A 24,782-nucleotide genomic window follows, 5' to 3' on the forward strand; every position below is an offset into this window, starting at 1 on the left:
AGCTCTGTGTGTGACAGGCTGCGGTGCCCCAACCCCCTGATCGGCCCTGCTCTGTGTGTGACGGTGCAGCGCCCCAACCCCTCCCCCCCACGGGCCCTGCTCTGTGTGTGAAGGGGTAGAGCCATAACCTCCCCATCGGCCCTGCCCTGAGTGTGACAGGGTGCGGCGCCCCAACCCCCTGATCCGCCCTGCTGTGTGTGTGACAGGGGAGGGTGCCCCAACTCCCCTATCGGCCCTACTCTGTGAGTGACGGGGGGAGCTCCCCAACCCCCTGATTGGCCCTGCTCTGTGCGTGACAGGGTATGGAGCCCCAACCCCCCTGATGGGCCCTGCTCTGTGAGTGACAGGGGGCAGCGCCCCAACCCCGATTGGCCCTGTTCTGTGCATGACAGGGGGTGGCACCGCAACCTGCCCATCGACCCTGCCTTGAGTGTGACAGGGGGCGGTGCCCCAACCCCCCAATCAGCCCTACCCTGAGCGTGACTGAGGGTGGCATCGCAACCTCCCGATCCACCCTGCTCTGTGCATGACAGGGGCGGTGCCCCAACTCCCAATCAGCCCTGCTCTGAGCCCGACCAGGGGCTGCACCTAGGGATTGGGCCTACCCTCTGCCACCTGGGAGCAGGCCTAAGCCAACAGGTCGTTATCTCCCGAGTGGTCCCAGACTGCGAGAGGGCACAGGCCGGGCTGAGGGAACCCCCTTCCCCCCAAGTGCACAAATTTTTGTGCACCGGGCCTCTAGTCCTATACAATAAAGGGCAAATATGCAAATCAACCAAACATCAGAAAGACCAGTCACTATGATGCACACTGACCACCAGAGGGCAGACACTCAATGCAGGAACTGCCCCCTAGTGGGCAGTACACTCCCACAGGGGGTGCGCACTCAGCCAGAAGCTGGGCTCATGGCTGGCGAGTGCAGTGGTAGTGGCGGGAGCCTCTCCTGCCTCTGCAGCAGTGTTAAAGATGTCCAACTGCCAGTTCAGGCCCACTCCCTGAAGGCTCTTGGACTGCAAGAGGGTGCAGGCCAGGCTGAAGGACCCCCTCCACCATCACCGAGTGCATGAATTTCATGCACCAGGCCTCTAGTATTATAATACTTGGTAGTAGAGCAAACCACTATACCCAAAAACACATATTCATTTAATAAACAACCTTTTCCCCAGAACAAAGGTTCCTTTGCCTGATGGGAAGATTATGGGAAATGCTCTTCCAGGACTAATAAATCCCATGAAGGTCCCCACCATAAGGCCCACCACACTACCCAATATACAGTAATGTTTGAATGTATGAATTATCCTCTGCATAAATCCTTCTAGGAAATAACTGGATGTTTCTTCCAATTCCTGAGTACTTTATGACACATAAGAGATTAGTCGTATTCTACCGTGTAATATGATTGTTTATTTGTCTCAGTGCCTCCAATTTATAAATTAGGAAAAAGCAGCATTATACAGGAATCTAAGACACTCATGTCCATTCTGTATGATTGAGGTATAAAGACTTTTTCATCTTTAGAATTATTTCATTTAATGTAATTCTTCTTATGTAAAATATATCCATTTTCAAATAGCCTAACATAGGTTAATAGTCAATGCATGATTTAAAAATCATTCAGCCCTAGCGAGTTGGCTCAGTAGACAGAACATCGGCCTGGGGACTGAAGGGTTCCGGGTACGATTCCCAGTTAGGGCAAATGCCTGGGTTGCAGCCTTGATCCCCAGGAGGGAGTGTGCAGGAGGCAGCTGATCAATGATTCTCTCTCATCACTGATGTTTCTATCTCTCCCTCTCCATTCGTGTCTGAACTCAATAAAAAATATATTTTTTAAAAAACTCATTCAGAATACTCTCTTCTTATCCTAGCTAGTTTTGCTCAGTGGATAGAGCATCAGCCTGTGGACTGAAGGGTTCCAGATTCGATTCTGGTCAAGGGCATGTACCTCAGTTGCAGGCTTGATCAATATGAGTTTCTAACTCTCTATCCCTCTCCCTTCTTCTCTGTAAAAAATCAATAAAATATTTTTAAAAAAGAATACTCTCTTCTGTACATCTAAAATGTATCACAAACATAAAACCTTTTACTAATTTTTCTCATGACAATTTAATAAATTGTTATAAATAGTAAAATTCTTTAAAAACACAGAATCTCAGCATGATAAGGGACACAATAAGAAAATCATATTAAAAATGATGATACTAGCCCTGACTGGTTTGGCTCAGTGGATAGAGCGTCAGCCTGCAGACTGAAGGGTCCCAGGTTTGATTCCAGTCAAGGGCATGTACCTTGGTTGTGGGCACATCCCCAGTCGGGGTGTGCAGGAGGCAGCTGATCAATGTTTCTCTCTCATTGATGTTTCTAGCTCTCTATTCCTCTCCCTTCCTCTCTGTAAAAAAAATCAATAAAATATATATATTTTTTTAAATGATGATACTAAATGCAATTTATTATCCTGGTGGGATCCTGAAACAGAAAAGGAACATTAGTGGTAAAATCCAAATAGTTTGTTAATAATACTCTACCATGTTGATTTCTTAATTTTAATAAATACACCATGGTTATGTAAAGTTTTAACATTAGAGGAAGCTGGGCAAAGGGTATAAAAGAATTCTATACTACTTTTGTAACTTTTCTGTAAATCTAAAATTATTACAAAACAAAGTTTTAAAGATGTTAACTATGGAGGATGAATCTGTTGAGTTTATGTCTAGACAACATTCAGGGAGTTAGGAGGGCTAGAAGAAGTAAACAGCCAGATATGTGATTCAAGCTTCTCAAATTTGTGACTAATCTTCCTGCCTATTCTTAGGGCAGTTGGCACTCAGGGTTCTATGTGGTTTGCACAAAGCAGTACAGAATAGGACTTTTTTTTTTCCTTAAAACCTCAAAAGGAAATGGCTTGCTCTGCCCTAGGTTTTCTTTTCTTTCTTATAACACAAAGCAACAGAGACTAGCACCAACAGTGTAAGTTATAAAAGATGCAAACTCCCTCAGATTCTAAAGATAAAGGACAAGAAGGAAAGTCTGAACTTTTTTACAATTCTACCAAAGAAAGCATTTAATCAACTTCTTGGGGGACAGGCAGAGGAACCAAGGAATCATTAACTACTCATTTCACTGGGATTTGGTAAAATTTATCTATATGGTAAAGAAGTCAACAGTAGTAAAATCTACAGAATGTTTGTTGTAATCTGTTCTTTTCCACACCTGTCTATACTATTTTAGCATTACTATTCCTAGATGTCCTCAGCACAAACTAATTCTCTGCCTTCTCCTGCTGTGCAGAGAGACAGGAAAACCATTTGACTTAATTCAGATTAAATAATAGAAAGAAGCAATCAATCTCTCAAAGAAACATTTCTGCTTGTTTACCTGCCTGCTCTGAAAATTATCTGAGTACACAATATAGGAAAAATCAGATAAAAGTTATGTGACATATGTTAGTGCAATAACATCCTTAATTTGGACTAAGAAAGTCTGAATTAGGAGGGAGGTCAATGGGGAAAAAAAGGAGACATATGGGGGTGGGGGGAGGAACTATTTGTAATACTTTAAACAAAATTAAATTTAAAAAAAGAAAGTCTGAATTAGACAAGTACTTTAAGAGAAATTCTGCCTATTATCAAAAACAAACTATTACTGCCAGGTCAGCATGGCTTGGTGGCTGAGCACTGACTTATGAACCAGGAGATCACAGTTCAATTCCCAGTCAGGGCACATGCCTGGGTTGCAGGCCCAATTCCCAGGAGGGGACGTGCAAGAGGCAGCCAATCAGTGATTCTCTCTCATAGGTGATGTTTCTCTCTCTCTCTCCCCTTCTCCCCTCCTTTCTAAAATCAATAAAATATACATATATATTTAAAACTATTACTGAAATGATTTCATTCAACATTCCACTGAATAAGAAATTTAACACACTAACACCGTTTTGGAAAATGTTGAGTAAGGGGGGGAAGACAAGTACTTTTAATATTGTTGATGAAAATTTAAATTAGGTGATTTGGCATTTTCAACCATTTTGTTTTCTTCAAAATACTCTCTTGCCTTGGCTTCTGGAACAGGTTACTTTCTTCCTTTTCAAACTCTTACCTTTCTGGTCTTCTCCACTGAGCCATTTTCTTCTTAATGAATTATACTTTCTTCCCAGGTTTTATCTACTCTGTAGCTTAGATTATCATCTATAATGCTGGTAACATCCAAATAAATTTTATAACCCCAAATTTCTCTCCTTAACATTTCTCTTCAACACTCTGAACTCATGTTCTCCAACCTCAAAGGCACCCTCAAAACGGCCTGGCAATCCTACCATCCTCTTGCTAGTCAGGTCACTGCCACTCTCCAAAAATAAGAATCCACTGCAAACCTTGAATATCCTCCTCACCTCCCCCTTCACTCAACAGAAAACACTAACTCTGCACTTCAACATAAATCATAAAAGACCTACCTCACCTTTCACCACCAAATGCTTATCCCTTCTTCCATCAGCATTCATCCTTACCTCCTTCCTTCCTCCAGAGATTGATCCCTTGCTAACTATGCTTCCTGGACCACAAACCTACTTTGCCTTCTCAGGAACCTCATATTATCAACTTCAATATATATTCTCTCTCATTGTAAAAATTCACTCAGTTTTAAAAATGATTATTTATCAAATAAAAATATGCATATCCTATAATCCACCAACTTTACTTCCAGAAATTTATACAAAAGGCTGGTACAAAGATTTAACTAACAAGAATATTCACACTACTGTTTTCAAAATAGCTAAAAACTACAACCTACAGAGCCAATAACCAAATGATTAAATATACTGTAACATATCCATACTATGGTCTACTAGACAGCTATTCAAATTGCTTTTTATTTCCCCACAAGGTAACATTCACAATCTACAGTCAAGCAAAATAGGAGGCTTCAAACAGTACAAATTTTATGAGCCCATTTTTGTAAGGAAAAAGCATAATATGTATTTGTAAGCTCCAAATGATTTGATTACTAAAATGTTCAACTGATTTATCTATAATTTTTGATTTAGCATAGATATATTTTAACAAAAAGGTTCTACTGTGTTGACAAAAAGAGAAAAATCTAAATACTAAATAAATAAAAGTACAGTATTGCAGTCTTCTAAAATTTAAGTGAGAGGATAAGGTATGCCATTATCATTAATTTATTTTAAATTAAAACATGCTCTTGCCCTTACTGGTTTGGCTCAGTGGAGAGAGCGTCGGCCTGCGGACTGAAGGGTCTCAGGTTCGATTCCAGTCAAGGGCATGTACCTTGGTTGTAGGCACATCCCCAGTAGGGAGTGTGCAGGAGGCAGCTGATCGATGTTTCTCTCTCATCAATGTTTCTAACTTTCTATCCCTCTACCTTCTTCTCTGTAAAAAATCAATAAAATATATTTTAAAAAATAAAAATAAATAAATAAAACATGGTCTTATTTGGGAAGAAAACACATTTTTTATATTCAATTGGGTTTCTAATTTCTTTGAGTTCTAAAAAAAACTATCCTCATGTTGGGGTGACACCTTTTACAAAATATCTAAAACTGGAAAGAGGTCCTCATCTACAGGAGCACAGATAAACAAACTGTAGTACACTCGCACAAAGGAATACTGCTTGGCAATAAAGAGGAACAAGGTACAGATATACACAACATGGATGACTTCAAAAACATTATGCTGAGTGAAAAAGACTTACACAAAGTGTAAGTACATGATTCTATTTATATGAAGTTCTACAACAGGATAAACTAATCAATGATGGGGGGAAAATCAGGCCAAAGCCCAGAGGGAGAGGACTGACTGGGAAGGACAAGCAAGAACTTCCTCCAATGATGCTAAATGTCCTACAACAGGATACTACACATGTGTATTCAACCATCAAAACTCAAAAATTTATCCAATGATTCACCTAGGATTTATGCCTTTTAGAAGTCTAATGATATGCATACTGAAGTGTTTAGGGATGCTCTGTACTGGTGCCTGTAACTTCACACGCATCTCTCTCTAAAAAAAAAGAAAGGGCCACCCAGCAGGCATGGCCCAGTGGCTGAGCGCTGGCCTATGAAGCAGGAGGTCAGAGGAATCAAACTGTGATCTCCTGGTTCATAGGCCAACGTTCAACCACAACTCTCCCCCTCACTTCCTCCTCTCTGAAATCAATAAAAATGGATTTTAAAAGAAAAAGAAAGGGCCTCGATAAAGAGGTGAATAGACGCAGACGTGTAATAAACAAAAACTGCAGAGTCCAGGTAGTGGGAAGAATTCTTTCAACTTTTCTGTAAGTCTGAAAATTCTCACAGTAAAATGTTGGAAAAACATCATTGAACTTGCAGTACAATCAGCTCCTGAAAGCAAACTACCTGCGTATTCAAAACCTGAAAAAGAAATATAAACTTTCCTAGTTTTTCAACAGCCAAATAATTTTACAACTTGGAGTAATTTTTCAAATATCAGAAAACATCTTTAACAAAAGATACTAAAACATTTTGTAAATTCACAAGTTTTTCTACAAGCTAACAAATATGCCTACTTCCTTGGAAACTTCGTTTGTAAACCATCATTAGACAATGTATCTTTAAATTTATTATAGGTGACATAACAAGAGAGGTAAGAGCTATACCTGTACCATACTCAAATGGGAATAATTACATTCATCTCAATGCTAAGTACTGAGAATACTGGTAAGAAAAAGCAAAAAACATAGGTCAAAACATACCATCTACTATTCATTAAACTTTTCCTAAAGGATACAGAAAATATTCTAATACTAAATAATCATCTTTTTAATTACTAATTTATGTTTCCTTAATTAAAACTTCTTAGAAAATATGAAGATTTCAGTTTTAGTCATTGTAACTTAATCTTGTTTACATGGGTATTTAAAATATTTTGAATATTTTTACTGATTTCAGAGGAAAGGAGAGGGAGAGAAACATCAATGAAGAGAATCATTGATCAGCTGCCTCCTCCACAACCCCTACTGGGGACCGAGCCTGCAACCTGGGGCATGTGCCCACACCAGGAATCCAACCGTAACTTCCTGGTTCATAGGTCGACACTCAACCACTGAGCCATGCCAGCAGGGCTTTTAAAATATTTCTTAAATCTTTGGGAAAGAAAATGACTTGAGGGCCTCAGAGAAATCCTCACTAATAAAGGATTTACCATTCTATAGATCAGCTACAGAAAATAATAATAAGATAACCAGGAAGAAAAAGTTGAAACCTTCATAAATTTTATGAGTGATTTAGTTTCTGAATACAATCTCTCCAAAAATTTACATTGCCTATATTACTATATATATCATGTGTATGTAAATATATGTATATATAAACTGCACAAAGTGGTAGATACAAAAAGCTATATATGCTGCACTTTGACTAACGGGTTTTTCAAGAGTCATTCTGTAATTGATTTTTAAGTAATTCTGTATCTTATTCATGTCTTGCACACTGATATTTAACCTAACCCCCAGGTAAGATGTGACTCCACCAGGTAATACAGGCACTCCTTCTACCACCAACTATTCTGTATCAGTTCAGTTGATAAATCTAAAGATTCACATATATATAATACCAAATTTACTCAACAAATATTTATTCAGAACCTAATACAAGCCAAGCACAGGAGTTGACACTGGATATACACTGCCCCCATGAAACTTACAAAGTATTGGGGGGAGGGAATGTTAGAGACAGCAAACAAATAAACAAAGTTGTAAATATGCTTGTGATAAGCACTATGGAAGAAAGTTATAGGATGGAATGATGAAACAGATCCTGTTTATTTACTAGTAAACCCAGCCCTGCAAAGAGCAAAAGGGAAGAGAATCTCTTTAGAAACAGAAAGGAGGCCAGTGTGACTGCAGCACAGCGGGAACACTGCACAAACTGCAGACAAAGGCAGAACTGGCTTTGGGGGCCTTGGTAAGGATGCTAGATTTTATTCTCAGTGCAAAAGAAAGGCAGTGAATGATATTAAAAGGTGGTGGGGAGGAATGACACAAACAGATTGATGTCATTTACTTTGTGGAAAAAATAGTTGTAATAGGGCAAGAATAGAAGCTAAGGCAAACAAAATGTTAGGGTGGGCCAGAAAGGGGAAAGACAGTAGAAATGTCTGTCTTTGTTTAGCGTTAGTCAGAAATTATGTCTGACAGCAGAATTGATAACATTTGCTCATAAGCTGAGGGGGATGGCATAAGCACCTAGATACAAGGTGGTGCCATAAACTAAGATGACAAAGACAGAGCAAGAAAACAAGTTTTGGGGTGGTGCCTTGAGTGCGGAATCGAGAATGGTTTTGGACATGATACCTTTGAGATGCCTCTGAGATAGTCAAGAGGAGATCCTGAGTAGGCCACTAGATTTAAGGGAATTATGGGCATAATGATCAAGTTCTTTAAACTGACCTGGATACTCATAAATATAAATTAATGGGCCACACTCCATATCTTCTACATCAGAGTGGACATGCACAAGTGCACATTTTTCACATGTTCAAGTGATTCAGATGTCAACTGGAGTCTGAGAATCACTTGTGTAGAGAGATTTAGTGTTATAGCTCATCACCTAGGTGTATACCTCTATACAGAAGAGGTATACGTTGAGGTAAACAGTATGTTGAGCAGTATGTTAAGATCATGGTTTGAGTTACTATCTCATCTCCTGCAGTCATAGAACATTATAGAGGAAACAGTTTAATAAGCCATTCTTCAAATGACCGTTACTGAAGGCCACTCGGAAGGTGAATAATTTTTCTACTTTATAAATATTTTCTTTAAAAATGCCCATGCCATATCTCACAAATGAATAAATTAGGTTCAGTAAGGTGGAAAGGCTTGTCCAAAGGACACATTCAATTACGGAGCCAAGACATACAAATCCAGACAACACCAATTCTAGTCTGCTTCCTAGAACACAAAAATGCCACGAAGCTCACATCCATAAAGCTCACCATCTGTGACATGTCAGGTACAAAAATAATCTTGATGACAAGATAAATGGGGTGAATGTCTTAAGAGAAACAGAAAGGACAATGAAAGGTGAAAAAAATGACTCCTTGACTTGCACAACTATTATAACTGCTGAACTATAAATTCTACCTTTAATGTATCCACAAAAGCTACAAGTGTTTGAATCCTGTATAACAAGTCCTAAGGCCTTATTATGCTAAGTGAGATAAGTTAAACAGAGAAAGTACTGTATAATATCACTTATATGTGGAACCTAAAATAGTCAAACCCATTTTTTTTTAAAAGGGTACAAATTTGCAATCAGTAGTAAAGAAACCATAGAGAACTAGTGCACATATAATGAATGTATACAATATTATGTAATGTGATAAATATCACTACAACAGAAATCATATTACAATATATAAATGTATCAAAGCAATAAGCTATACACCTTAAATGCACACATTATGTCTAATTTATTCAATAAAAAAAAATTTTAACTAAAAACAAAGTCAGAAAAGCGATGACTACATTTACCAAAACAGGTATTTTTTTAAAAAACCATCCTAAGATTCTTCCTACTCTTCACAGACTTTGTATCTTTAAAAAGAAAAGAAAGAAAAGGCTGCCAGTGCATGGCGTTAAAAGTTCTGTGTATATCAGCTCCCAGCTCAGGATCTGCCTGAGGCCACAAAACAAGTAACTGATGGCTAAAAATCAGTTATCTTCACCGGTACAATGAGGACACAGGGTTTGGAATAAAAAACATAAGTTAGCATCATCTGTATTATTATTGGAAGAGCAAAGAATAATTTATACTGTGAGATTTTAACATGAAATGTTGGATTTTGCTTCAAGTGTATACTTCAAACTATCTACCTCAATACTGAAGTACTAGTATGTTTCCTAAAATGTTTACAAATCCTCCTTGCTAACTGCCCATAGACTAAGATCATCCCCCGACTGTAAGTTCCGGGTCACAACAGTTTAATGCTTGTAACTGTTCATTGTTCCTTGAAGGCAAAGCTGTGTCTTGTTCATTTCTAATCATTAATTTAGTATTTGCTTACCCTGTGCTTGGCACTGATATTGGTCTTGAAGCAGTGAACTTTCAGATTTGTTTGGGTTGGTGCAGCGGTTCTCAACCTGTGGGGTCGCGACCCCTTCGGCGGTCAAACGACCCTTTCACAGGGGTCGCCTAAGACCATCCTGCATATCAGATATTTACATTACAATTCATAACAGTAGCAACATTACAGTTATGAAGTAGCAACGAAAATAATTTTATGGTTGGGTCACAACATGAGCAACTGTATTGAAAGGGCCAGAAGGTTGAGAACCACTGGATAAGGCCTTTAACTGATTGGCAAAGGGAAAGTACTGCCTATTGCTGAATTCGGTACAATCAGCTGCTCCAAATGACATAAGTTTTTAAGTTGTGTTTTCACTGAAAGTTGTAAGCGCATTTTTTAACATATCAGTCTCTGCCGTCTTGAAGCTTATATTCTAATGAGGTAAGCAAGACATTAAATAACTGTATATTAATTAGTGATAAATGCTATCAAATAAAGGAGGATGCGGGGATTAGGAAATACTGTAGGAGCTGGGAAGTTGGTATTTTAATAGATTATCAAGGGAAAGCCTCACATACAACTGAAAGCTGAAATATGTGGAGCTAATCACATAGATTATCTGGAGGAAAGGAGTCATCCCGACAGAGGGGGAAGAGCAAGGGCTAAGTCCAGGAGGAGGAACATAGTTGTGTGGAAAAAATTGTAAGAAGGCAAATGTATGTGTTGGGGGGTGGGGGGATGACAGACACATGCGAGGGCAGGCTCTAAGAGCAGAAGAGTGCCCTGATCTGATCTGTCTTAAAGAATCACTCAGACTTCTGCACGGAGAACAGAGAATACAGAATGGAAGCAGTGAGCCTGATTAGAACCCTGCAAAGATCCAGAGGAGACATAATGGTGGCTTGAACCAAGGGAGTGATGACGATGATGAGCTGGATTCTAGTTAGGTTTTGAAGACAGAATCCACAAGATTTGTTGATGAACTGGATGTGAAGAGAGAAAAAGAATCAGAGAACTTTTAAAAGACTTAAGAAGAGCAGAACTGCCATTAACTGTGAGACAAAAAAGTCAGAGAAGCAGTTTCATTTTCCTAGGAAAAACCTAGCAAATGGCCCAGTACATAGTAGAAACGCAAATATTATTTGTGAATTTACCTGAGTAAACTCCTCAAATGAAGCATTAAACTCAATGTATTGCTTTCTATTTGCTCTAAATTTTCTTTAGTAATGTTAGCCACTAAGCACAGTTCATGGACTAACATGGAAATGTTAGACTGGGACACAGCAACTCAACCTTGCATCTCAAGGACCAGTCTGTTTTAAATTTGCAATCCTCCTGAATATAACAGAAATCTGCTATGAAAGAGAGCTCTGTGCCAGCCCGAGGATTCTTGCACCCAAAGTAATTAACCTGTTCGTTAATGATGTCATATTCCTGGAAGGAACAGAAGTACAACTAGAACTCCCTAGGCCAGAATTAATTGAAAATTCTAATGCTTTGAGAAACATTTTCAGAATTGGGCAAGACTGTACAAGTTCCCTAAAAAAATAAGCCATCAGTCATCAGCATTTTTCAAATGGTAATTTTCCCTCAAGCAGTAAGTCCCTTCAAAACAATTTCAATGAAAAATTAAAATCTGTTTGAGAAAGAGAAATTTAGCACTTTTTCCCCCAAGCAAGCATTTTCCCGGCCAATTAGTGAAAATGAGCTTCACTTAGGGATAAGTTGAGTGTCCTCTCCTTTAGCAGTTCTTAGAGTCCTATTCCCAGATTTTCTAACCCAGCATCCTTACTTTAGCTCCATGAAGAAGCACAAAGTTAGCAGAAATATATTCAAAGCAATTTTCCTAAAATAAAAAGTGACTGTCTTTTCCTCCCTTCCCGTTATTAAAAAAAAATGTTTAATCCAAGCTTAAGTACCATCCCTCTTCCGCATTATTTTTCCCAAAGCCCCACCCTAACCTAAAGTGTTAAAAAAAAAAAATGCGCCTACAACTTTCAGTGAAAATATAGCTTAAAAACCTTGATCATTCGCAGAAGCCGATGGTACTGAATTCCGCAACAGGCAGTATTTTCCCTGTGCCAATCTGTAAAAGGCCTTGAACCAACCCAAACGGACCCGCTGAAATGCCAGCCAGATTTCCCCGCATCTCCCCCCGCTCCCTCCCCCCAAAGCTGGCCCGAGACACCACAATCAGGGGCCACGAGGCTGAACTGAAAAGAACCAGTGGTGAGCAAAACAAACAGAAAAACAACAATGATTTTTCGAGGCAGGAAGGTTAACAATCAGGTTTTCAACCACCACCGATTAGCGAGTGAGAGCCCGGCCGGCCCGCACAGGCATTCCTAACAGCGCGGCGCCAGCCTTCCCCGCTCCGGAGGCTCCGCACGCGGCGCAGAGACGCGGTGGGGCGCGGGCGCTCCCCGGAGAGGAGGGCGCACCGCCGCGGGGGAGGGCGGGCCAGGGGCGCCCGCGGAGCGCAGCGCGCGTGCCAAGGAGGAATGCGGCGTCCCCGGGGAGCAGAACGCTCAGCGCCTCGCACACAACACTCAGGCAGGGCTGTGCCCACCGGGGCAGAAAGGCCGGGAGGCTACGGGTGCAGGGCCCCCTCCCCCCCCAAGAAGGGGCCTAGGAAGCCGCCGGTCCCCAGGGCACCAATCGGGCGCACGGGGGCGGCGGGGGGGCTGCCGCTGTTTCGTTTCTGCTGTCGTCCCTGAAGTCGGGGAAACCCTAAGGCGAGGGGGAGGGGAGCGCGACAGCGAGCGGGGCCGCGGCTCCCAGGGGCGGGCGGAGGGTGGGGTGCGCGCCCCAGGCAGGGGGAGAGGGCGCAACCACCGCCCGGGGCCGGGGAGGCGCGACTGCCCGCGGGGCCCCGGCGCCCGCCCCCCGCCCCCTGCCCCCACACTCACCATGTAGAGGGTGAAGGGCAGGCCGAGCAGAAAGAGCCACAGGTAGAGGTGCAGCGCGTTCACGAAGGTGGCCTGGTGAGGGTCGTAGTACCAGCCCCCGCTGAGCGCGGCCCACACCCCCTGCCGGAGGATCTGCAGCGTCTGCGACCCCATCCCCGCCCGCCGCCGCCCCGGCCCCAGCGCTGCGCGGCCGCCGGAGCCCGCACGCCGTCTACCCGCCTCCGGAGCGCCGGGAGAGCGGGCCGGCGCCTCGGCGCTCGCTAGGGCTGCGGCAGGAGGAGGAGGCAGCGACCGAGGAGGAGGAGACCGGGGAGGAGGCGGCGAGCGGCGGGGCGGAGGAGCGCGGAGAAGAGGAGGGGACCGGCCTCCAGGGCGCCGCCGCCATCTTGTCTCCTAACACCCGGAGCCGGAGCAGGGCGCTCACCGCCCCCGCCCGCCTGCGCCGCTGCCGCCGCCGCCGCGACCCCCGCCGCCCGCCTGCCCTGGGCCGGACGGAGAGGGAGGCCGGGCGCCCGGGAGGGACGGGCAGCAAGCCGCGCCCCCTCCGGCTCCGCCTCTCCTCGCCCTCCGCCCTCCAGCCGGCTCCGCGCGGGCGGGCGCGCGCTGCGCCTGGGAGCCGCGGGCGCCTCCTGCCGGCGTCCGGGAGAAGCGCGCGCACGCGGCCCGACGGGCGGGGGCGGGGGCGGGGCCGCGGGCACCAGGTGCAGGGCTCCCGGCAGGGACCCTGGCAAGTTCATGGATCAGCCCCTGAACCTGATCTTTCGCTCTCCAACACCTTGTCTTCAGAACCTTGTCAGCCGCCTGGCTGACGTTTTGTGTTATTTCTTAAAGCCCTAGGAACCATGTGCCTAAGATCTGAGATACTCATTGAAGGCCTAGGAATTAGGTACAGCAGATGGCACTTGAACAATCACAGACGCACCCAATCTGAGCAAGAACTGCCTTGGCCCATGGAGTGAGCTGAGAGCCCTAAGGGTGAGGAAAACAGCCACATCCAGTATTGGGAGGACTTACCACTCCCAAAGACCAATAAATTAATAGAAATTACAAGAGATGTGAAAGTAGGGGGTGGGCTGATTGATCATTGTGCATGGTGATTTTATTTTTTGACGTGCTGTAACTTGTAACCATTTTTATTAAAGGGGCAATCTAAACAGGGAGGAAACATTAACTGTGATTGCACCCCAAGTCACAATCGGGTCTAGTGCTTCTCTTTTTACAGCTGTAAAGACGGAATCATTCTTAGCTCTGTGTAATGTTTAAAAGGCATGCCTGATCTCACTGAATGAAATTGTTTTAGAGTTTGAAGTTTGAGTTCATGATAGCAATAAAAGTACTATTTTATACTCCGGGATTAAAGTTGCTATAATTAATGAGAAAAGCCAGAGAGCCAAAAGAAGCTGGTGATGTTTTAAGAAGAGTATCGAAAGACCATTGCAATACCTCCCAGTGCCATTCCACTTTACAGCTTGAACATTTTCGCACCCATTTTAGTTGACCTTCACAACACTCGAGTGAGGACAGCAGGCTACCCTAATTGACCTTCACAAGTAGCATAGAGGCTACCCTAATTTTATGGATGAGAAAACCGAAGCTTAACGAAACTAATATTCACCACATTCTCTAAGTAATAAGTTGCTGAGAAGACCTCTAACACCACACCAGCAGTCATCCTAACAGCATGGACTGAACTTTGGAAGTCTGTTTCTCAGCCCTCTCTACCTTATCCATTCAGATAAGAGTTTGAACTAATGAATAACCCTTAGCTGCTCCTGGTTACCTGTGTCCAGTTTAAACGTATGACCAGTTGTTCTCAAAGTGTAGTCCCAGGACCAGCTGTGTCAACATCATCTGAGAACTTGTTAGAAATGCAAATTCTCAGGCACTACTCCAGAGAACTCTGGTCTTGGGACCATGCAATTTATTTTAACAAGCCCTCCGGAAAACTCTAACGTACCTTAAAGGTTGAAACTACCTCTATAGAACACCATCCCCAGCCTTGACTTGTTTCCTTATAACCACAAAGCCATCAAGTCCCAATAAGATACCTCGAAATGGAGAGAGGTGAACTAACACTGGCCAAAATATACTTTTAAATATATTAGTGTGTCTAAAAGCAAAATTAAGATAAAATAATACAAGTTTACAATAAAAAACAGCTGCCTTGAGGCTTGGTCGTGGACACAAGGTATTGTCAAGTGTTCACTTGTTTCTTCCAAAGGAGACAGGAAAGCTCGCCGAGCAGATTTTGGAACTGGTCCCAAGCTTTCCAACACAAAGAAAGATGTAAACAAGGATAAAATTCCAGTGCCACATCGGTTTCCACGCCAGTAAACATCTGCTGTAGCCTAATATGGGAGGATTAACTAATAGGAGTGAGGTGGCCTGGGAGAAGTAGATACATCCACAGAACTGGAGGCAGACCCCGCTGGTGGGATGAGCTTGCAGGCGGAAGACAGTATCGAAAGGGTATAGAACGGGCAGCAGCCAGGAAGGCAGCCAGCATCAGGCTGGTTCAACAGAGAAGAGTGTTGTAAGCCAATGGGCAGCTGGAACACAACCTTGGGAAACCCAGGAGCAGACAAAAATTGGGAAATCATGGCAGGCAGTAAGAAAATGTGTTGCTTATAGCAAGGCCCCAGTCTCGGTGCTGGATCCCAGGTCTGGATTTCTCTCCCGATGAGGAACTGATGAAAACAAATAGAATTCAGGTCCTTGAGATGATGTATCGGACAAATTTGGGGGGCGGGGCGGGGAGGGAAGGACTTGGACGGTAAAACAAGTATCCGAAGGCCAGACCTGGTAGACAGTGTGAGACTTAGAGACAAAGCAGCAGCTTACTGCATAGAACTGAGACGGAATTTCTCACTGATCATTGTTGCCTCATGTTGGTTGAGGTTCCCGGGTGTTAATATAGGACTCTCATTCCCTCCGGTATGGCTGGAACTGACCCAAGAACTTCGAGATGGGAGTCACATGGCAGCGGCCACTGAATAAAAAGGGGTCAGCAAGATGGGCAGGCACAGAAGGTCAAAAAAGCGGTGAGAGACGACATCTTTCAGCTCTGGACTGCTGAAAGCATTTTAGAAAAATGCTAATTAACCGGCTTAGGGAGTTAGCAATTGAAAGAATTCAATGAAATGGATGACCTTTTGGAAAGACTGACTCAGTAGTTGGGGGTGGGAGTAGGAGGAGAGAGAATCCTACAGTGCTTTTCATCTGTGGCTTTCAAAATGTTTACGAACGCTGCCACTACAAGCTTCCTATCTTATAAACAGGAAGCCAAGGCACAGGGGGATTAAATGTTTTGCCCAAAGTAACATCCCCTATCGTACCCATAAATTATAAGAACAGGACAAAAATTAAGGAATCTAATTTGCTAAGTGTTAGCCCTCTTAGCCCTGCATAAAAGCCATCAATAATGTTACACTTAGCATGTCGAAGTTAGCAGCCATGACATACTACCAAACGACCCCCTGACCTTTGTTCATCTTTCAGCTAATTCTATTAAAATTATTCTCCCTGACTAGCTTATAAGCCCCTTGAGGGCTGGGAATGCTCTGACAGCAGATGCTCTCTCCTACCAAAAGGGACAACGTTGAGTGTGTAAAACCATGTAATAACTCCCAAGCAAGCCCACCTTGGAGTAGAGGTTACAAGCTGCAGCTCTGGTCAGTTCATGTGGCAGAAATGAGCTACTTTATTTATTTATTTTTATTTTTATTTTTTTTTACAGAGCGGAAGGGAGAGAGAGAGTTAGAAACATCGATGAGAGAGAAACATCGATCAGCTGCCTCCTACACATCTCCTACTGGGGATGTGCCCGCAACCCAGGTACATGCCCCTGACTGGAATTGAACCTGGGACCCTTCAGTCCGCAAGCTGAGGCTCTATCCACTGAGCCAAACCGGTTTCGGCAGAAATGAGCTACTTTAGACATCATAGACCACGTGTCCTGCCAACAACCTAAACGCAGCAGGTTGCCATGTCTCCCTCACCCCATCCCAGACGAGTCCTTCTTATTTATTACTCTCAGTGAAACCTCATATACCCCCCCCCCCATTGTCTGGTTTCCTACCGTCCTTTTCCTGTTCAGTCCTTCCTTTACGTTGCCAGAGCAACCATCCTCCTGGATGCCCTTATCAACTCAAAGCAAATAGCCTCCTGTTGCCTCCAAGCTCTCGGCACAACCATGCTACATTCCACCAACAAATTAATCTCTCTATGCCACTTTTCCCTGCCCCTTCATTTCCCAAAAGGTTTCAAGTCTCCTCTGTTGCCAACGGTACTAAAAGCATACTCCTGAGCCAGGCATTCACAGTCCCCTCAACCTACCAGCCAATCACTGTTTTCTCTAGCTTAGCTCACTCTGCTCCTCACTAGGAGGCCCTTTTTACTGGCGAATATCAGCATACCCATTTATCTGTTTTTTAAAATAGCCTAGAGCAGTGGTCGGCAAACTGTGGCTCTTTGGCCCCTTGAGTGTGGCTCTTCCACAAAATACCACGTGCAGACGCGCATGTACAGTGCGATTGAAACTTCATGGCCCATGCACAGAAGTCGGTATTTTGTGGAAGAGCCACACTCAAGGGGCCAAAGAGCCGCATGTGGCTCGTGAGCCACAGTTTGCCGACCACTGGCCTAGAGCATTCATATGTTCCATTTATTTAGCACTTCAATGTGTACCCCTTTATGTCCCCCAACTAAACTACATTTCTTGAGGGCCAATTAGCCTGGCAGACAATGCCTAGGGGAAAGCTGGTCCGATTAATTGACAGTCAATGCAAGTTGAAAAAATAAAGCAATACAGGAAGCAATGGCTTTTTAATTAAAGATTTTAATCTATGTTAGCTTTCATTTGGTAACTCCTCAACATTCTAAAGCATTTCACCAGCTTAGGAGGTCAATTCAAGAAAAATATGGAATAAATGTGAAGATATTTGGAAGAGAAGGGAAAGGCCCTAAAACTCTTCCCTGACTCTCTTTTTAGTCATTTGCTATATGCCACTTTAGGCCACATCAGGAAAATGAATGTCAAAGGGGGGAGGGGACTTTCCAAATCTTACATAACATAACTACAAAATACCAGTATCTGGATACGGAGCTAAATAAGGAAAACAGAAGCAGCTCATCCTTCTTGGAAATTTCAACTTAATCTACTCTGTGGACGCCTTCTTTTTTTATATAAATATTTTTATTGATTTCAGAAAAGAATGGAGAGGGAGAGGTAGAAACATCAATGATGAGAGAGAATCATGGATCAGCTGCCTCTTGCACGCCCCCCACTAAGGAATGAGCCCACAACCCGGGTATGTGCCCTTGACTGAAATCGAACCAGGGACCCTTCATTCTGCAGGCCGATGCTCCATCCACTGAGCCAAACCAGCGAGGGCTCTGTGTGTGGGTTTTTAAGTGTCGATTCCATATGATGAGTACTTTACTAGTAGAACCTGTTTTAACCAACACCAATTCAGTCATTCTCACTATGGTTTTGTGTCATCTTCTGTTACATCTCAATTCACTTTTCTTAAACTCACACACAACACTTTGGGGGTAGGGCAATAAGGGGAAACAGGAACTATATAGGACATTGCAAAAATCCCCAAATTGGGGGAATCCCTAAATTAGAAACAATACGCACACCCATTATTTCCCATCTTTTGACCTAAAAGGATTCTTCTATGACAATCAGATAACTTATGCGCTTAGCCAGACTGTATTAAAGAGCTTGTTTACCTCTCTGTTTCAGTCAGGGAAGGTAGCCTAATCCCAGCAGGACCTATTAGGTGGTAGCTGGGTGTTTCTCAGAAGACCTCACCTGGTTAGTAGTTAACAGTGTCATTTGGAGGACCAGCCTGAAGTTATGCAGAGATGAGGCAGTTGTCACCTCTGGAGGCTGGATGTCTGGCTCCTCCAGCAAGGAGCATCAAGAACATCCTTGGTGAAAAGGAGTGTTTGGCATGGAAAGACCATGGTGCGTGGAATCAGATAAACCCACGTTTCCATCAACAATCTGTGACTTTCTAAATTAGTCCTAGTCCCAAGTCAAGAAACCCAAGCCAAAGTGAAGAATCCTGGAAAATTCAGTGTTGTAGTCAGACTGCATTGCTAGAGCTTTTTTCTCATGGCGAATTGAACATTCCAATGATGTAATAAAAAGACCTTTCCCTTAGAGACTTTTTCACAGCTTTCTTTATGGAAACCTTGACAGCACATGGGAATGTTTTTCTTGCTAGTTTTTTTTTTTTTTTTGGTTGGTTTTGGTTTTTATTTTTGCTTTTGCTTTGCCTATTGTCACTGGGATTCGGCAGCTATTCATACACATAAGGATTTATAATTATGCACAAATAGTATATTTTGTGCATTTGTCAAGTGGAGTGATATACTCAGGACAAAATCTCTCAAAAAATCAGTAGAGAACATGATGCAAAGTAAAACCTCTCTGTCATTCCAGTTTTCTCACTCCCTTTCCATCTTTTAAACTCATTATGCTCTCAAGTCCTATGACAAGTGTTTTTTTTCAATGTCTAGTCCATGAGCCACCCAAATCCCAGTCATCTATTAAAAACATAGAACTCCAGGTTATGGTACATCTATACATAGGGTATTGAAAAAGTCCTCTGTTGAGAATCCCTAAATTGGAGAATTAATATAAACACCTGTTGTTTTCCATCCTTGGTATTAAAAATAGAATTTTAAGTAGCCAATAAAATATTGAAATAGGTTTCAATGAACTGATCTTTATGAATTATGGTTAAGCCTGGCCAGTGTGGCTCAGTGGTTGAGCATCGACTTATGAACCAGGCGGTCATGGTTCTATTCCTGGTCAGGGCACCTGCCCAGGTTTCTGGCTCAATCCCCAGTAGATGGCAAGCAGGAGGCAGTTGATCAATGATTCTCTTTCACCATTGATGTTTATTTCTCTCTCTCCCTCTCTCTCTTCCTTTCTGTAAAAAAAAGAGAAAAAAGTGAAAGTTAATCATTCCATTAAAAAAAAAAAAGAATTATGGTTAAGTGGGAAAAAAGTGTGCAGCAGCATGTACAATAGGCTATTGTTTGCATTTTTAAAAAGATTATATTTATGTGATTATGTACTGAATGCCCCTAACAGGACAGCTAAGAAAATGGCAGCAAGGGTTGCCACCAGGGTGAGAGAAAGATTTGCTTTTTATTGTATATCTTTTGTACTTTCTGAATTGATGTCATGCACATGTTACCCCATTTTTAAAAAGCAGTCAATGACTTGGAAAACAATGGAGATCCCTAGGTTCTACTCAAGACTTACTCATTTGAAATTTCTCACATGGCACCCAGAGAGCTGCATTTTCAATAAGCTCCCTAGTTTCCTGCAAACCAGTTTTGAGAACTACTGTTTCTGACCTTTTTCTCTCTCTTTTTCTCTTCCTTCCTTCCTTCCTTCCTTCCTTCCTTCCTTCCTTCCTTCCTTCCTTTCTTTCTTTCTTTCTTTCTTTCTTTCTTTCTTTCTTTCTTTCTTTCTTTCTTTCATGTGTTTTCCTTAAAAACACACACACAACATATTTCTATTGATTTCAGAGAAGAAGGGAGAGGGAGAGAAGGAGAGAAACATCAATGATGAGAGAGAATCATTGATTGGCTGCCTCCTGCATGCCCCACACTGGGGATCGAGCCTGCAACCTGGGCATGTGCCCTGACTGGGAATGGAACCATGATCTCCTGGTTCATAGGTCTATGTGCTCAACCACTGAGCCATGCCGGCCAGGCTTTAATGTATTTTCTTTCTCTTGACCCTTCTACCATCCAACCCCCCCAAACTCCTTCCCCCTCACTCCCATACACACACACATTTCTCCTCTCCTCACTTCCTTATCTAGTTTAGGTCACTTAGTTTTGCAATTCAGTCATTCCATAGCTAGTGCCCTTTTACTCCTTTGCCTCTCACCTTTGCGATCAACCAAAACCATAACTCCAGACGGATCTGCTTTTTCTGCCCCGGCACACGGGCTAACTTTGCAGGTTCTAATCTCAGCTGCTGCCTGGATTCTTCCTAACAGTTCTTGGGTTCCTACTCAGTACCTGTAACACCCCTCTTAATGACTTAAAATCTCACCAATGTTCTCAAGACATCTACACCACTCTCTCTCAGATAGCACAAAGTGCACAGAGGATATCAGTCTGTAATCCCTCAATTTCCAGCCCTCCTACTTCTAAATTTATCTACCCACACGTCCATCTTTCCTTTCCTTTCCTTTCCTTTCCTTTCCTTTCCTTTCCTTTCCTTTCCTTTCCTTTCCTTTTCTTTTCCTCCTAGTGTTGTTCTGACAAATAAATCACTCCACCTCTTCTCTGGACCCCATTTCTGGCCATCTATAAATCATACTCAATTTATTAACCTTGGTCCCACAGGCACCACAAGCATTTTTTTTCTACTGGCAATTTCCTTAGGCCTATAAACAAGCACTCTTACCCCTAAGCTTTCTGTCTCCTCTAGTTTCCACCCTCTTTCTCCTCTCCTTCACAGCCAGGTTTCTTAAGAGAGAAAGGATGCTCCTTGAACTTAACTCTCATCACTGCTCTTACATGAATCCCAATGACTTCCTGGTTGCCAAGTCCAAAGGCACCATTCAGTCCTTATCTTACTTAGTCTTTTTGCTTTTGAATTACTGTTCCCTCTTCCTGGTTTCCTCTTACTTTCCTGATCATCCTAGACTCAAGTCTCCTTTATGGAGTCCTCTTCCTTCTTCTCCATAGAGGTTGTCAGTGGATTGATAAAGTGGGGTGGGAGGGATTCTACTGTGCACGGATAGGATTCTCCTTGGTCCAGAAGATGCTAAAGCCTCTTAACCTGAATCCTGTCGGGCCCCTCAGCCAGAAAGTGAAAACAAACGCCATGGCTGGACGCCTCCAAAATATTTGTGAAAATCATTGTCTCAAGAACAGAAAAATAAGCTCTGCTTTAAATATTACATCTGTAATTTAATGTTGTGTCTTGGGTTCTCTTTGTTTGTCTTCAGTCCCTCACTCCTACGAGCCTAATGGGAATTCTTTTTTTTTTTTTTAATATATTTTATTGATTTTTTACAGAGAGGAAGGGAGAGGGATAGAGAGTTAGAAACATCGATGAGAGAGAAACATCGACCAGCCGCCTCCTGCACACCTCCCACTGGGGATGTGCCCGCAACCCATGTACATGCCCTTGACCAGAATCGAACCTGGGACCCTTCAGTCCACAGGCTGACGCTCTATCCACTGAGCCAAACCGGTCTGGCAGAGAATTCTTAACCTTCCTAATCTCTAATTTATGAAGAGCATTGTTTTAAGCATTTATTTATTTAGCCTTCAGGCTTGTATTTTGAAAACCTGACATTAACTTATTCGTGGTTTGCTTGGCCCAGCCTCTCTACCATTCTGTTTCCAAGTGGCTTTTTTAGCTGGTATTTAGTTTTTCATTATATAAAAGTATTACATTCACTTTTTTTTTTAATCTGAGAAAATTGTAGAAAAGAACCCAGTAGGCCCCCTACCCAATCACAACCACTATAAATGTTTGATATCTTCTCAATCTCTCCAGCCCTTCCCCCAATTACTTCTGGACCATATTCTAATTGGAGTTCAGAGCCTGATCTGGAAAGTTTTTGTGTCAACACATGCCATGTGCCTTGGCAGTTTGCTAAGTCTGAGAAACTTCAGGAGGCATTTTTTCCTTCTGACTTATCCATGTGTTTTACTTAGATTCTTGGAAACATATTCCACTGTGCAATATGGGTATTAGCCTCCGGCTTCAAGTAACAAAAAATTCAATTCAAACTCACATCAACAATAAAGAAAAGTATTGCTTCATGTAACTGCAAGCCCAGGAAATAGGGCAGGATTCAGGGGCAGTTTAATTTAGTGGCTCTGGATCTATTTCCTTGTAATGCCCTGAGAGGGCCTCCTATAGGTGTTGACTTTGACCTTGAGCTTCTTTCTTCATGGAGGCAAATGGCTGCAGCAGTTACTGGTCTCACATGGAGATGCCATCGATGTGGGTGAAGTTCATCTAAGAGCAATGGAACGTCTTTCCTAGGAACCTCGAGCGTATTTCTTGTCACATGCCTATTCTTGACCCAACCCATAGTCTCAAGTCAATGCTACACACTGATTCTGGCCAGGGTTCCTGAAAAAATTATTGACCGGGTGGTGGAATTACCCTTAAACTGGGCAGTCCCAGATGTGTACTGGGGCACAGAGGGTATGTAGGGAGGGGCAGATGCCTAAATAAAACAGAATTACAGCCGAGACCAGTTTGGCTCAGTGGATAGAGCATCGGCCTGCGGAATGAAAGGTCCCAGGTTCGATTCCGGTCAAGGGCATGTACCTGGGTTGCGGGCACATCCCCGGTAGGAGATGTGCAGGAGGCAGCTGATCAATGTTTCTCTCTCATCGATGTTTCTAACTCTCTATCCCTCTCCCTTCCTCTCTGTAAAAGATCAATAAAATATATTTAAAAAAAAAAAAACCCACACAGAATTACATTAAGAAACAGGAGGACTAGAGATCAAACAGAAAACCATACATGAGTTTAGAAACTGGGTCATTTAATCAGGCCGGTGTGGCTCAGTGGTTGAGCATAGACCTATGAACCAGGAGGTCACAGTTTGATTCCCAGTCAGGATGTGCAGGAAGCAGCCAATCAATGATTCTTACTCATCATTGTGTTTCTGTCTCTTTCTCCCTCTCCCTTCCTCTCTGAAATCAATTTTTAAAAAATAAAAAATAAGAAAATTGGTCATTTAATTAAGTCAATTAATTAATTTACAATTTTTTACTTCTTTTATTGCATTTTTTAAAATTTTAATAGGTAATAACTTCACACAGTTCAATATATAAAGAAACACAAAAAGGATATACAGTGAAGCATTTTTTCACTGGTGACCCCATCCAAACAGAGATAGTTTATGTACATATAAGGGAAAAAATTACATACATATACATACACACTCTCTTTTTGCACATAAAGTCTAGCATGCTATACACATTGTTGTGCACCTTACTTTTTCACTTAACAATATATATTGATGATTATTATGTCAATACATAAAGAGCTTCATCACTGTTTTTTTTTTATTGCATTGTATTATATTGTACGGATATGCCACAATTTATTTAATGCCTGCAGATGGCCATTTAGATGGCTAATACTATTTTGCTCTAAAAAACACTGCTATACTGAATAATATTGCATATATTTTATTATGTGTACATTTGGGGAATATCTGAAGCATAAATTCATAAAAGTGGATTTAATGTCAAATTGCTCTTTCTAGCTGTTGCACTAACTTGTACTCCCACTGGGAGGGTCTGAAAGTGCCTGTTTCAGAACACCCTTGTCAACAGTGCGTGTGATCAGACTTTGTGGTTTTTTGTTGTTTTTTTTTTTGCTAATTTGATCATCAAAAATTAATATCTTAGTGTCGTTTGAATTGGATTTTTTTCTATTGTGAGGGAGGCTGGCCTACTTTTATGTGTGGGAGCCATTGTGCCTCTTCTTCCAGGCCCTGCCTGTTCACATTCTTTGCCCAGGTTTCTATTGTTCTGTTGGTCTTTTCCTTTCTGATTTGTAAGAGCTCATATGTGAAGGGAAATTAGTCTTTCCATCCAGTTTGTCATTTGTCTTTCAACTTCGCTCATGGTCTTTTCTATGCAGAAAATTTTAATGTTACGAGATTGACTAAATCAATCTTTTATGGTTCTGGATTTAATGTCATACTGGAAATGCCTTCCCCACTCTAAGGTGACTAACAGTCTTTTAGCTTTAGTTTCCTCTAAAAGAGAAGGTGGTTGCATTTTATATATTTTAATATTATATCTACTCGGA

The 24,782-nt window shown here is 42.4% G+C and overlaps 1 protein-coding gene across 2 annotated transcripts in view; it reads right to left on the minus strand.

Moving 5' to 3' along the window:
* Positions 1–13,099, minus strand: part of PCNX1 (pecanex 1) — a gene marked incomplete at its 5' end in the record, with an annotated part of 162,115 nt that extends 149,016 nt beyond the window's left edge. For both annotated transcript variants that reach the window (XM_081100644.1, XM_081100643.1), the window contains one exon: positions 12,947–13,099. In XM_081100644.1, the coding sequence (XP_080956770.1) occupies positions 12,947–13,099 (153 nt within the window). The remainder of the gene's footprint in view (positions 1–12,946) is intronic.
* Positions 13,100–24,782: the final 11,683 nt, after the last annotated feature.

This window comes from Myotis nattereri, assembly GCF_964212035.1.
Source record: "Myotis nattereri genome assembly, chromosome: 1".
In the NCBI taxonomy this organism is placed as follows: Eukaryota; Metazoa; Chordata; class Mammalia; order Chiroptera; family Vespertilionidae; genus Myotis; species Myotis nattereri.